This window comes from Geotrypetes seraphini, chromosome 5, assembly GCF_902459505.1.
Source record: "Geotrypetes seraphini chromosome 5, aGeoSer1.1, whole genome shotgun sequence".
In the NCBI taxonomy this organism is placed as follows: Eukaryota; Metazoa; Chordata; class Amphibia; order Gymnophiona; family Dermophiidae; genus Geotrypetes; species Geotrypetes seraphini.
In genome coordinates this window covers 2,372,936-2,387,021 of record NC_047088.1, presented here as the reverse complement: position 1 = coordinate 2,387,021, position 14,086 = coordinate 2,372,936, and the positions used below count along the sequence as shown (strand labels likewise).

The 14,086-nt window shown below is 42.8% G+C and overlaps 1 protein-coding gene across 13 annotated transcripts in view; it reads right to left on the bottom strand.

Moving 5' to 3' along the window:
* Positions 1–14,086, bottom strand: part of ZMYM3 (zinc finger MYM-type containing 3) — a 677,821-nt gene that overhangs the window by 305,033 nt on the left and 358,702 nt on the right. For all 13 annotated transcript variants that reach the window (XM_033945153.1, XM_033945158.1, XM_033945160.1 and 10 more), the window contains one exon: positions 3,588–3,703. In XM_033945153.1, the coding sequence (XP_033801044.1) occupies positions 3,588–3,703 (116 nt within the window). The remainder of the gene's footprint in view (positions 1–3,587; positions 3,704–14,086) is intronic.

The window sequence follows — 14,086 nt, the reverse complement described above, 5'->3', positions numbered from 1 at the left end:
ACACTGGGCCTTGCCTGCAACTGCGGACCGTGCCCCGGTGCCTCGCAGGTGAAGACCGAGCAGAAGTATTCATTCAGTAGTTCTGCTTTATCGGAATCTGATTCTGCGCAGTTCCCATCTGGTTTTCTAAGGCGTACTATCCCGTCTGTGTTCTTTTTCCTATCACTAATATACCTGAAGAAGGATTTGTCCCCTTTCTTCATGTTCTTTGCCAGAGTCTCTTCCACTCGAAGTTTGGCCTCCATGACTGCCATTTTGACCGCTGCAGACCTCGCCCTATGTTCTATGATAAAGTAATTGGTGGTAATTAAAAGATTAGGTATGATAGCTTTATTTAATGTATAGGTGTGATTATTTAAATGGTGAAATGGAATTTTTATTGTAGATATATGGAGTATGAAAACCTGAAGCGGCCTCAGCTCCTGAGGACACCTATGTGGTGAAACGCAAGATTGTGTTGATCTGGCTGAATATAATTTTGTCATCAATGATGAACTTAAAGTGACTTGATTTTATCTACACAGGAATTAAGTCCAAGCAGCACAAGATTTTCAATGACATTTTAAAAGAATGGACTTTGAAGGGTTGAATACTGAGAGTCTGATAGTCCAGGATTTCTAAGAAGCAATATGTTGTTGTATGATGAAATATTGGATGTTTTATGGATTATAAGAGTGGGGAAACAAGCATATTTATAAAATATAAAAAAGTATTTATGGTAGTAGGGGAAAATATTTAATAAATAGACTTTATATATTAAATTCATATATGAGTTAGCTTCTTCGGTTTTTGTAAGATGCATATTCATGAGGGATATCTTGAAAACCCGACTGGTTGGGGGTCCCCCAGGACAGGTTTAAAACACACTGGTATAAGTTATTGGTTTTGTGGGTGAATACTGTTACTATACGATAAGTGCTGGTTCCACCTTTGCACCTCCTACAATGCTGACCCTGTATTATACTGTTTATTTAGCAAGTTAAATGGACTATTCCATCCAAATAATAGCTGAAAATGTGCAGATGAACAAATTTTGTGTTTCCTCTAGTGTGCCTTAAGATAACCACTTCCACTACAAAAAACAAAATAAAGGACAATGCTTACAGACATTCAACTCAAACATCCTAAGTGAGGAGACGTGGGCTACTCATTCCATGTTATTATGTGGAGAAAAAGACCTCAACATAAACATTCACTTGATTGGTAATAATACCATATTAGCTCATATCATTGGATCAGAAAAAAATCCACATTTCAAAAAATGTTACCAAGGTGTGGCTCACCGATAGAGCTGCTACTTCTGCACCCAGAGGTTGTGAGATCAAATCCCAGTGCCAATCCTTGTGACCCTGGGCAAGTCACTTATTTCTCCAGGGTCCACTGCTTTGAATGTCAGCTTTGAAATGCCAAAGCCACAAAAAGGCAGTATATAAGTCCCCATTCTCTTTCCCAATAAATTCCAAAATTTCATCAAAAAATCAGATCGTAATGGCCCACTGAATTCCCACTTGTGTTTGTGTGGACTGTTAAAAACTAACTCTTAGAGGCAATGCTGTGGAACAATCAAAAAGTCAGTACTTAACTGAAATCTTTATCTTATGTTATCCACACAAACGAATCTTCTCCAGCGATAATTCTTCATTCCATGTAATGTACAAAATCTCTATGCCATGCAATAAACCAATTCCCAACAGAAATGCACTCTGTTTCATTTATAAAAAGCTTTGGCATCACGTCAGTTGTGAGCAGAATGTGTGGGATGGCGTTTTGAAAACCCTGAAGAAGCTTTTTATAAGTAAAACAGAGTGCATTTCTGTCATTGCCTCAGTTATTTTTTAACAAACCACATAAACACAAGTAGGAGTTCAGTGGGCCATTACAATCTGATTTTTTTAATGAAATTTTTGAATGCACTGGTAACATTTTTTGAAATATGGAGTTTTTTTCCTGATGATGATATGAGCTCACATTATTTTTATTTATTTATTTATTTATTTGTTGCTTTTAAATTTTTTCCAAGAAAACCTCTTGTACAGAATATTGGGGGGAAAAAACCCCACAGAAATAATATTTTAAACAAGATATTAATATCAGATAGGAAATACAGTTCTTAATCAATACTATTAATCCCATATATTGGATCCAAGACTTCTAGTGAGTGTATATAAAATAAATCACATCAATTTAGCAAAAAAATGCAAATATCTAACTGCGGTAGTAGGAATATTTCTATTAATTTTAAATTACTGCTGTTGTTTCTTTTACCCCTTCAAGGTGTTTCATAGATAGGCACCCTGTTAACTAAAAAGGATCGAAGAATATATATGTATTAGATCTACATTCACAGTAAGAAAACACCTCCAATCATTGTTACCCCTGGTTTAAGAAGAAGGAATTGTCGTCTACGTTTTTGGGTATCTTTAGTCACAAGAAAACGTAGATGAGCTCACATTATTACCAATCAAGTGAATGTTTATATTGAGGTCTTTTTCTCCACATAATAACATTGAATGAGTAACCCACGTCTCCTCACTTAGGGTATTTGAGTTGAGTATCTGTAAGATGATTCTTTAGTATTTTTTTTAATTGGTATTATCACAATTTGACCCTGTTCCTCTGGGAACTTCCTAGTAGATAGTATAAAATTAACCCAAAGTAGCAATTTGGCCTTACAATTGACCGGGGCAACTTTCATAACATTTGGAGGACAGCTGTCGAGTCTACAGTATGATTTAATGTACTTGTTATAGAACTTATTGAAAATTTGACAATCAAGAGCAGAGAATTTATTCCAACTCAAGTCTACTCTAGGAGCATCCAGACCCTGAATGATAGGTGTTTCCCTATTATTTTTGGGAGCACATTACTCCTTTCTATCAAAAACTTCACTGGTTGCCGGTAGACTCCTGTTAAAGTTCTCTTGCATTTGTTATAAAGCAGTTTTCGGTATGTTACTAAGCTATCTTGCCCCTCAATTCTCTTTGAGGCACTCCAGTATGAGTACACGTAAGGATAAACCTGTTTAATTATCCCTCTAAAAAATCTTGTCATTATAAGAAGTTCTTTGAGTGAACTTTCTCATTTCAGGCCGCCAAATTGAATACGTGGCTTGGAAAAATTATGCTAGAGGCTACTTCCTATTTTGATTTTAGAAAACTGTTAGACACACCTGTTTGATAGGTTGGTATCCTAATGTGTTCCGTTTTAAATTATCTATGCTTTTAATTGATGTAATCCAATTTTATCTGCCTGTTTTTATCTTCATGCTATTTTATTTACACTGTATGTATTAACTTTGCTTGTTGTGAACAGCTTTGAACCTTTTTGGTATGGCGGTATATTAAAATAAAATAATAATTATTATTATATTGTTTTCTTGTAGTGAGTTATGTGTTTGCCATCTGCTAGTAAATCAAATGTATAACTCACTTTGAATAGCAGGCCCTAAGATTTCCATTTTTTAAAGTTAAATTCACTGATCCCTTGCTTTTTGTCTTTTCCCATTCCATTGGGAGTTGGAAGATGAATAACCTGCCCAGTTGCTGGCTATTCAGGAAAGTTAAAACAAAATGATTGAATTTTCCTACCTGGAATTTGGTCCAACAGCTGGGACTACAAAATTGGTACACAACTCGTTCTGTGTTATTGTAATACGCTGGTTCAGACAGGCTCCGTCTGCATAAGCTACAGGGTCGGGCAGGGCCTGCATTACAGAAGAACATAAGAAAATGAGATGAGATCAATGAGGGAAAAGAAGCATAAAACCTAACTCACAGGAAAATGTTAAAAAAAAAAAAAGAATAGGAAGTAAAACAAAAGGGTATGGGCAGGTACTACATGAAATATTGAAATATAATAATGTAAAAACAAGAGGCCAGAGAAAGAAAAAGGAAGAAAAAATAAAAATGAGGTTTTTTTTCATGAAACCATTAGGTTCTTACCTTGATAATATATTTTCCAGTAGATAGGAATGGTATACTGAACCTTAGGAACTCTGGATCTAATCCTAAATGGGTTAAGGGGACCTGCAAAGGAAGTGGAAGTAATGGGACCGTTGGGAAACAGCGATCATAATATGATCAAGTTCAAGGTTGAAATAGGAATACCAAAAGGAAAGAGAACCATAGAGATAACTTTCAACTTCAGGAAAGGAAACTACGAAGCAATGAGGGAAATGGTAAGGAAGAAACTTAGGAACACTTCCAAGAAATGGCAAACGATAGAACATGCCTGGTCATTTTTCAAGGACACAGTGAGCGAGGCGCAAAATCTGTACATCCCCAGATTCAGAAAGGGGTGCAAAAAGAGTAGAACAAAAGACCAGGCGTGGATAACTAAAATAATGAAGGAAGCGATAGGCAATAAGAAAAATTCATTCAGGAAATGGAAAAAGGACAAAACTGAGGTGAACTGGAAAGAGCACAGGAAGTGTCAAAAAGAATGTCACTGTGTGGTTCGAAAAGCTAAAAGAGAGTATGAAGAGAGGCTAGCCAGGGAAGCACGAAATTTCAAACCGTTCTTTAGATATGTCAAAGGGAAGCAGCTGGCTAGGGAGGAGGTGGGACCGCTGGACGACGGAGACAGGAAGGGAGTGGTGAAGGAGGAGAAAGAAGTAGCAGAAAGACTTAACATGTTCTTTTCGTCTGTATTTACAAATGAAGACACATCCAACATACCGGAACCTGAGCAAATCTTCAATGGAGATCAAGCAGAAAAATTAACATCCATGGAGGTGAGCCTTGAAGACATACGCAGGCAGCTAGAAAAATTAAAAACTGACAAATCCCCGGGTCCGGATGGAATCCATCCAAGGGTTCTGAAGGAACTAAAGGAGGAGATAGCGGAACTACTGCAGCAAATTTGCAATCTATCCCTGAAAACAGGCGTGATCCCGGAGGATTGGAAGATAGTCAACGTTACACCCATCTTTAAAAAGGGATCAAGAGGTGACCCAGGAAACTACAGATCGGTGAGTCTGACCTCGGTTCCGGGGAAAATGGCGGAAGCACTGATAAGACAACATTGATGAACATTTTGAAAGTAACAAACTTCTGATAACCAGCAAACATGGTTTCTGCAAGGGAAGATCGTGCCTAAAAAACTTAAAGCACTTCTTCGAAGGAATTAACAAACGGATGGACAGAGGAGACCCCATAGACATCATATATCTAGATTTCCAAAAAACCTTTGACAAGGTACCCCATGAACACCTACTTCGGAAACTGAAGAACCATGGGATGGAAGGAGACGTAAATAGATGGATCAGAAACTGGTTGGCGGGTAGGAAACAGAGGGTAGGAGTGAAGGGCCAATACTCGGACTGGAGGAGTGTCATGAGTGGTGTTCCGCAGGGCTCGGTGCTCGGGCTGCTGCTATTTAATATATTTATAAATGATCTAGAAACAGGGACAAAGTGTGAGATAATAAAATTTGCGGACGACACCAAACTATTTAGTGGAGCTCGGACTAAAGAGGACTGCGAAGAATTGCAAAGGGACTTGAACAAACTAGGGTAATGGGCGACGAGATGGCGGATGAAGTTCAACGTTGAGAAATGTAAAGTACTACATGTGGGAAGCAGAAACCCGAGGTACAGCTATACAATGGGAGGGATGTTATTGAAGGAGAGTACCCAAGAAAGGGACTTGGGGGTAATGGTGGACATGACAATGAAGTTGACGGCACAGTGCGCAGCTAAGAGAGTGAATAGAACGCTAGGTATAATCAAGAAGGGTATTACTACCAGAACAAAAGAAGTTACCCTGCCGTTGTATGGGGCAATGGTGCGTCCGCATCTGGAGTACTGCGTCTAATATTGGTCGCCGTACCTTAAGAAGGATATGGCGTTACTCGAGAGGGTTCAGAGGAGAGCGACACGTCTGATAAAAGGTATGGAAAACCTTTCATACGCTGAGATTGGAGAAACTGGGACTCTTTTCCCTGGAGAAGAGGAGAGTTAGAGGGGATATGATAGAGACTTACAAGATCATGAAGGGCATAGAGAGAGTGGAGAGGGACAGATTCTTCAAACTTTCAAAAAATAAAAGAACAAGAGGGCATTCGGAAAAGTTGAAAAGGGACAGATTCAAAATGAATGCTAGGAGGTTCTTATTTACCCAACTTGTGATGGACATCTGGAATGCGCTTCCAGAGGGCGTAATAGGGCAAAGTACGGTACTGGGGTTCAAGAAAGGATTGGAAAATTTCCTGCTGGAAAAGGGGATAGAGGGGTATAGATAGAGGATTACTGCACAGGTCCTGGACCTGTTGGGCCACCGCGTGAGCGGACTGCTGGGCATGATGGACCTCAGATCTGACCCAGCAGAGGCATTGCTTATGTTCTTATGGGTACTCTGTCCATTCCTCGCAAGAAGACTGCAGAAAGATGTCAATCACAGCTTTTGAAACCTCTTCCTTCTCCTAGGAGTCTGCTGCCCCCTTCAGTATGTTCCAAAGCATGCAAGAACTCTAGAATAAATAAACATGAGGAGGATGGACAGGGGGAACTCCTCAAAACCAAGGTCCTGCTCTACTCATATAACATTATAGCACTCAATAATAAAACTAAATGTATTTTGGAAAAATGGGATTTATGTTTTATGTATGTATGTAGAGACTGGATGTGATAAGAGCTTTGCCTGTAGCATGGTAGCGATTTCTACAGATCTGGTCACCTGCTTGGGACAATGTGCCTCCTAGAGCCCACAGTTACTTGTTGAATATGTAATTGGTTTGGGTTGGTGGGATGGGAGTGCGGAGGGGTGTGACATTGTGTACTGTTTTCGGGGTTAATATTTGTTTTCTTATCAGGCGGCTCTCTGGGATAAGGTACTGAAATCTCTGTTATTGAGCTCTGTGTCTTATTGTCATTTTCGAAAGCAATTGAGCACACATTTGTTTATTAACTAATCAAATCTTTCTAACCTGTATTATTTTTTAAAATTTGTTAACTGCAATGAACTTACCAGCTATGCGATATAGAAATAATTTATTAAGAACATAAGCCGTGCCTCTGCTGGGTCAGACCTGAGGTCCATTATGCCCAGCAGTCCACTCACGCAGCGGCCCATCAGGTCCAGGACATGTATACTAGCCCTCTATCTATACCCTTCTATCCCCTTTTCCTTCAGAAAATTGTCCAATCCCTTCTTGAACTCCAATACCGTACCCCGTCCTATCACTCCCTCTGGAAGCTTGTTCCGGGTGTCCACCACCCGTTGGGTGAAGAAGAACTTCTTAGCATTGGTTCTGAATCTGTCTCCTTTTAATTTTTCAGAATGCCCTCTTGTTCTTGTAATTGTCGAAAGTTTGAAGAATCTGTCCCCCTCTCCACTTTCTCTATGCCCTTCGTGATCTTATAAGTCTCTATCATATCCCCTCTAAGTCTCCGCTTCTCCAGGGAAAAAAGCCCCAGTCTCTCTAATCTTTCAGCGTATGAAAGGTTTTCCATACCTTTTATCAAACGCGTCGCTCTCTTCTGAACCCTCTCGAGTATCGTCATATCCTTCTTTAGGTACTGCGACCAATATTCCTAGCAATCTATTTGCTTTCTTAGCGGCTGCTGCGCATTGTGCTGATGGCCTCATTGTCATGTTCACTATTGCCCCCAAGTCCCTTTCTTGGGAACTCTCACTCAATAACAACCCTCCCATTGTGTAGCTGTACCTCGGGTTTCTGTTTCCTACGTGTAAGACGTTGCATTTCTCTACATTGAACTTCATCTGCCATCTCATCACCCACTCCCCTAGTTTGTTTAGGTCCCTTTGTAAACCCTCTTTAGTCCTAGCCCCTTTGAATAGCTTGGTGTCCTCTGCAAATTTTATTACTTCGCTCTTGGCTGTTTTCTTTTTTTCTGTTTGTTTGTTTTTGAAAATTAAATAAAAATTAAAAATTTATTGCAAAAAACAAAACACATGAAATAAAAGCAACAGCTTGAATATTAGTGGAGCTCAAGTATCTCTTTAGATTCTATTTACAAACTGATTCTGAACCCACAGACCTACAGGCAGAGAAGCCTTAGCTAAGGAGAGGACCATGAAGCATAAGGCAGAAACAGGCGCATCAGAAATTAATTGGGTGGGTGGGTTCAGCATACCATTCCTACCTACTGAAAAAGATATCATCAAGATAAGAACCTAATATCTTTTTCCAGTGCAATAGGAATGGTATGCTGAACCTTAGAGATGTACATAAGCAGTCCCCAAAGTCCTGGGTGGGAGAGATAAGCCTGCAGTGAAAGTGTATAGGGAAGACCATGTTCCCTGGAGGTATCATCCTTGATGACACCCAAGAGGAGGCTATTCCTCTGGTCGACTGTGCTTTCAATGACATTGGCAGTTGTTACACAGTTTGCAAGTAGACAATGTAGGAAGAGGAGATTGCTGTCCAAATCTACCGGGAAATGGCAATGGAGGCTGGTCTGCCTCAGGTTGACTCTTTGGTTAGGAAAAAGAGATGGTCCTATAGATGAAACTCATTAGTCACTTCCAGGTAATGCAAGAGAACTCTGCAGATGTCCAGCAGCTTTAAAGCCTTGTCTTTCTTCTTTGAAGCCATAGGTTGAAAGGCTGATAGCCTGACTTCCTAGTTGATGTGAAAAGCTGAAACAACCTTTGGCAAAAAGGAAGGTATTGTACACAAAGTCACTTCTATTTCCGTGATCCTCAGAAACGGTTCCCTGCACAACAAAGCTTGCAATTCTGAGACTCTTCTGGCCACAGTAATTGCAACTAGGAACAGCACTTTGATTGTAAGATCCATGAGAGAAGCTTCCTCCAAAGGCTCATATGGGACCCTCCAAAGAACCTTCAGGAAGAGAAGGGATCTCGGATCGGTGGCCTAAGCTTCATGGCTCCTTAGAAAATCTAATCATGTCTGGGTGAGCAGCCAGGAGACTCGCTTCTTTCACATTCTAAAGCAAACCAGGCCTGCCATCTTCACCTTAAGGGATGCCACTGCTAATTCCTTGTCCAGGCCCTCTTGAAGGAAGGCCAGTACCAACGATACTAGGGTTTTGTTTGGCTCCAGATTCTCCTTATAGCACAGTTACTTACCATAACAAGTGTTATCCAGGGACAGCAGACAGATATTCTCACATGTGGGGTGACATCATCCACGAAGCCCCTAACGGACAATGGTAAAAGAGTTTTGCCACTTTTAAGATTTTAGAAAGTTTGCAACTGCCCGCACCGCACATATGTGAGTGCTTTCCTGCCTGATACCAGCTCACGAGGTCGTCAGTTCTATGCCCAAGTGAAAAAGCCAACTAGGGGAGGTGGGTGGGTTGTAAGAATATCTGCCTACTGTCCTTGGATAATACCTGTTACGGTAAGTAACTGTGCTTTATTCTTAGACAAATAGGTAGCATATTCTCACATGAGGGACTCCCTAGCTTTAGTAAAGGGATGGAGGGAAAGCTGGTCTCTAAGGAAACAAACACTTATTGCCTCGCAAGAAAATCACGTATATTGTCTGATACGAGAAAGTAGAGACAAGAGAATGAATAAATAAAGACTAAGCTGAAGAACTCTATCCTCAAGAAGAGGATAAAGGGAAGAACCCAGGGAATAGTAACATAGTAGATGTATTATACTAATGGAGGTTGTAAATAACAGACAACCTCATAACGGTAGGGGAATCCAAGCACAGGCGAGGCAGATGCCAGAAAGATTCAAAAAGAAAAGAAAAACTGGCTACTGGCAAATGTACATATATGGACAACCAGACTAAAAAGAGCAGGTAAACCCAGGTGCGACTCAGGAAGACACAGATGGGAATAAAAGGAAATTTTGTCAAGCAAAATGAAAACATGGTTCCCATTGGTTAGAATAATTTCAAGTAAACTAGGAAAAAACATAGTAGTAAGGAGAGAAAATATTACTGTGGACCATAGAAAGAAATTGGGGCGGACTGGGAGCAATGCAACATATTAAAAATGCTCCCAGTGAGAGCTATTAGAGAGCTCTGGGTATGTCTTGAAAATTATCATGATTTCCAAAAATTCTAGGACTAGGAGACATGAGATTAAGCTATGAAGGAGAAATTAAGTTCTTACCTGCCAATTTCCTTTCTTTTAGTCCCTCCAGATCGGCACAGAAACAGGTGGGTTTATGCTCCTTTGTCAGCAGGTGGAGACTGAGACATTGACTTTTGGCTGTAGTATAAGTGGGCTGTGAAATCTCATCTACAATCAGTCTGATGAATAGCCAAGCAGCAACCAAGAACTTAATAACTGTGAACTATAAATACCAACGTCACTCCCAGAAGAAGAATATCAAGTAACTGTCCAGAATGGACAGGGAAAAACACTGTTGGATATTGATTAGAAAAACCTTCAAAAACATCACCACAGCTCACCAGCTAAGTCAAACGAACCAAACGCCGCTACTCTTATTATACTCCCCAACAACCCTGACAAAAAGATACCGCAGAAAAAAATATACTCTTCGAGAAGAGACTCCAAATAAAAACAACATGGCAGGATCAGTGGCGGTCTGGAGGGACTAAAAGAAAATTAGCAGGTAAGAACCTAATTTCTCTTTCTTTAGCATCCCCCACCGGTACAGAAATGGATGGGATGTACCAAAGAAGTACCCATCATGGGTGGGACCTCCAAATGGCTACCACAAGAACACGCTCACTGAACACCGCGTCCCAACGCGCCTGAACGTCCACACGGTAGTGTCGCACAAAGAAATGCAGAGAGACCAAACTGCAGCTTTACAGATATCCACAGGAGGCACAAGAAAAGACTCAGCCCAAGAAGCTGCCTGTCCCCGAGTGGAATGAACTTTGAGAAAGTCTGGAACAGACTCCTTTTGAAGAAGGTATGCTTAAAGCGATAATCTCCTTGATCCACCGTGCAATCGTAGCCTTGGAAGCACCGTCCCCCTTACGAGGACCTGCTAAGATGACAGAAAGACGATGCGACTTACTGAACTCCTGAGTCCGCTGAGCATAAGTATGATGGACTCTACAGACATCCAATTTGCGCAACTGTCTCTGCTACAAAGAGCCCTCCAGACTACCTAAGACCGGAAGGACAACAGTCTGGTTGACGTGAAAAGGCAAAACCACCTTCGGCAGAAATGAGGAAACTGGCAGTAGCATGACCTTTGAAAATTCCAGGAAGGGAGGTCTACACAAAAAGGCCTGCAGTTTGGAAACGTGCCTCGCTGACGTAATGGCCACCAGGAACACCGCCTTGAGAGTAAGGTCCTTCAAAGTGCAGGAGCCAAAAGGCTCAAAAGGAGAATGAACCAGCATGGAAAGAACCAGATTGAGATCCCAGGCCGGAACCATAGAATGAACTGTAGACCAGAGCAATTTCGCCGCTCTTAAGAATCGAATCACATGCGGAGAAGAGGCCAAATGCCGACCATGCAACAGACCGCGAAAAGAAGACAAAGCCGCAATCTGACCCCTGAAGGAGGACTAGGCAAGGCCCCACTCCAGGCCATCCTGCAAGAACTCCAAGATGTGAGGCAAAGATGCATGAAACACCACTCCTCAAAGAGATGCCAAACTTGCACATAAGCCCAAGAGGTTGAAAGTCTGAGTACCTAAGAGGGTAGAGATCACCTTATCCAAATAACCTCTCTTCAACAGCCAAGCCATAAGACAAAAGGGACCCGGATTGAACATTGGAATGGGACCATAAGTCAGAAGGACTGGCGAGAGGGGTAGTAGAAGATCTGCCACGAGAAGACGAACCAGATCTGCATACCACGGGCGCCTGGATCAGTCCAGAACTACCAGGATCATGCGGCCTGTGTGCCAAGCAATGCGAAGAACAACTTTGCCCACCAGAGGCCATGGAAGAAAGATATACAGCAGGCCATCCGTCGGCCAAGACTACACCCGGGCATCCAGACCCTTGGCCTGGTAATCCCTGCAGTGACTAAAGAACCTTGGTACTCTGGCATTGACACTCATGGCCATGAGGTCCATATACCAGCCAGCATCAGGCCTGAACAAACAACTCAAAGGCTTCCAGGCCGAAACACCACTCTCCGGGATCCAGTACATGACGAATGAGGAAATCCGCCTGGACTTTGTCTACTCCCATGATGTGGGAAGCCAAGATGTCCAGAAGATGAGCCTCTGCCCACTCCATGAGAAGAAACGTCTCCTGCGCTACCAGATGATTCCCCCCTGACAACTGATGTAAGTCACCACCGTGGCATTGTCTGAGAAAACTGACTTGTCCTTCAGCAACACCTGGAAAACAAGTAATGCCAACCGAATGGATCTGATCTCTAGAACACTGACCAACCAGGATGCTTCCTCCAGTGACTAGCTGCCCTGAGCCAAGTAACCAAGACATTGAGCTCCCCAACCAATGAGACTGGCATCCTAAGAAGCACTGTCCCACTGGGGCTGATCCAAACTCACCCCTGAACCAGATTGGAAGACTGTAGCCACCAGTGCAGGCTGTGACGAACGGGAGAGTCCAGATCATGAATCTGTGGTGACAACTGCTGAAGAAGCGCATATTGAAGAGGAAGCATGTGAGCCTGAGATCATATGACTACTTCCAAGGAGGTCGCCATCGACCCCAGGACCTGCAGAAATCCTGCACCCGAGGACAATGACAATCCATCAGGGAGCACATCTACGACTGCAATTTCAACACCCAGGCTTTGGGAAGGAAGACGCCCCCCAAGCTGGTGTTGAAGAGAACTCCGACATACTCCAAGTGCTGTTATGGAGTCAACTAGCTCTTGAACAGGTTGACCACCAAGCCCAGCGAATACAGAAACTCCACTACTCAAGCCGTGACCCAGGAGCTCTCCTGAAATGACTTCGCTCAAATCAACCAGTCGTCCAGATAGGGATGAAGCAAAATGTCCTCCTTGCGCAAGGCTGCCCCTGCTACCACCACCATAATCTTGGTGAAAGTCTTCAGAGTCTTGGCCAGACCAAAGGGAAGTGCACAAAACTGATAATGCTTTCCCAAAATTGCAAAGCAAAGGAGTCGTTGATGGGAGGCCCGAATTGGAACATGTAGGTAAGCCTCTGTCAGGTTGAGAGAAGTCAGAAAATCTCCAAAATGGATATCAAGAATTATAGATTTCAGGGTTTCCATACGAAAAGATGGAACCCGAAGTGCCCTGTTGACACCATTCAGATCCAAAATGGGCCGAAAAGACCCCTCTTTTTTGGGCACCATGAAATAAAAGGAGTACCTGCCAGTGTGAATCTCCAAGTGGGACCACCACTTTGAGGTCTAGCAACCTGAGTAGCATCTGACAAAATGACTGCTTCTTCCAAGTTGCCCGACAAGAAGAGAGGAAATGATGTAGCAAGGGCTGGGAAAACTCTACAGCATAACCATCCCGCACCTCTAGAACCCACTGATCCGTCGTGATCTCGGCCCACTCCCAGGAAAACTCCCACAACCGGGCTCCCACCGGAACTGAGGGAAGGACCCGTAGTGAGTCACTGGGCCTGACAGATAGAGGAGGCACCACCGGCAGAGTCCCGACCTCCCCGACGGGATCCCCGAAAGGACTGCATGTGTTGAAAGAAGTTGAGCCCCAGCCAGGGTGATATCAATCAAAATCACGCCCACAGGTGACGACATCCCGCACTGCCTGACGAGGTCAGTCATCTAGAAGCAGAGGAACCTTAGAGTTACTCAAGGCCTGAACAAGCTTATCCAACTCCTCCCCAAAGAGGAAGGAGCCCCGAAAAGGAAATTTATTGAGCTTAGCCTTAGAGGCTGCATCCGCCAACCAACCCCCAAGCCACAGGGAGCAGCGAGTCGCTACTCAGAGAGCCATGGACTTGGCAGATGACCACAACAGATCATATATGGCAACCGAGAGATAAGCTGAGCTCAATCTTAGTCACCTCCTGATCCACTAAGGACCAGTCAGCAGACTCCCGGTCCAGAACATGCTCAGACCACAGGAAACAAGCCCGGGCCACCAAACCAACACAAAACTGCCACCTGGATAGTTAAGGCAGCCACGTCAAAACTCTGCTTAAGGATAGACTCCATCTTATGGTCTTAAGGATCTTTTGGTGCCGAACCTCCCTTAGCTGGCATGGTATGCCTACATGCGATAGAAGAAACCACCGC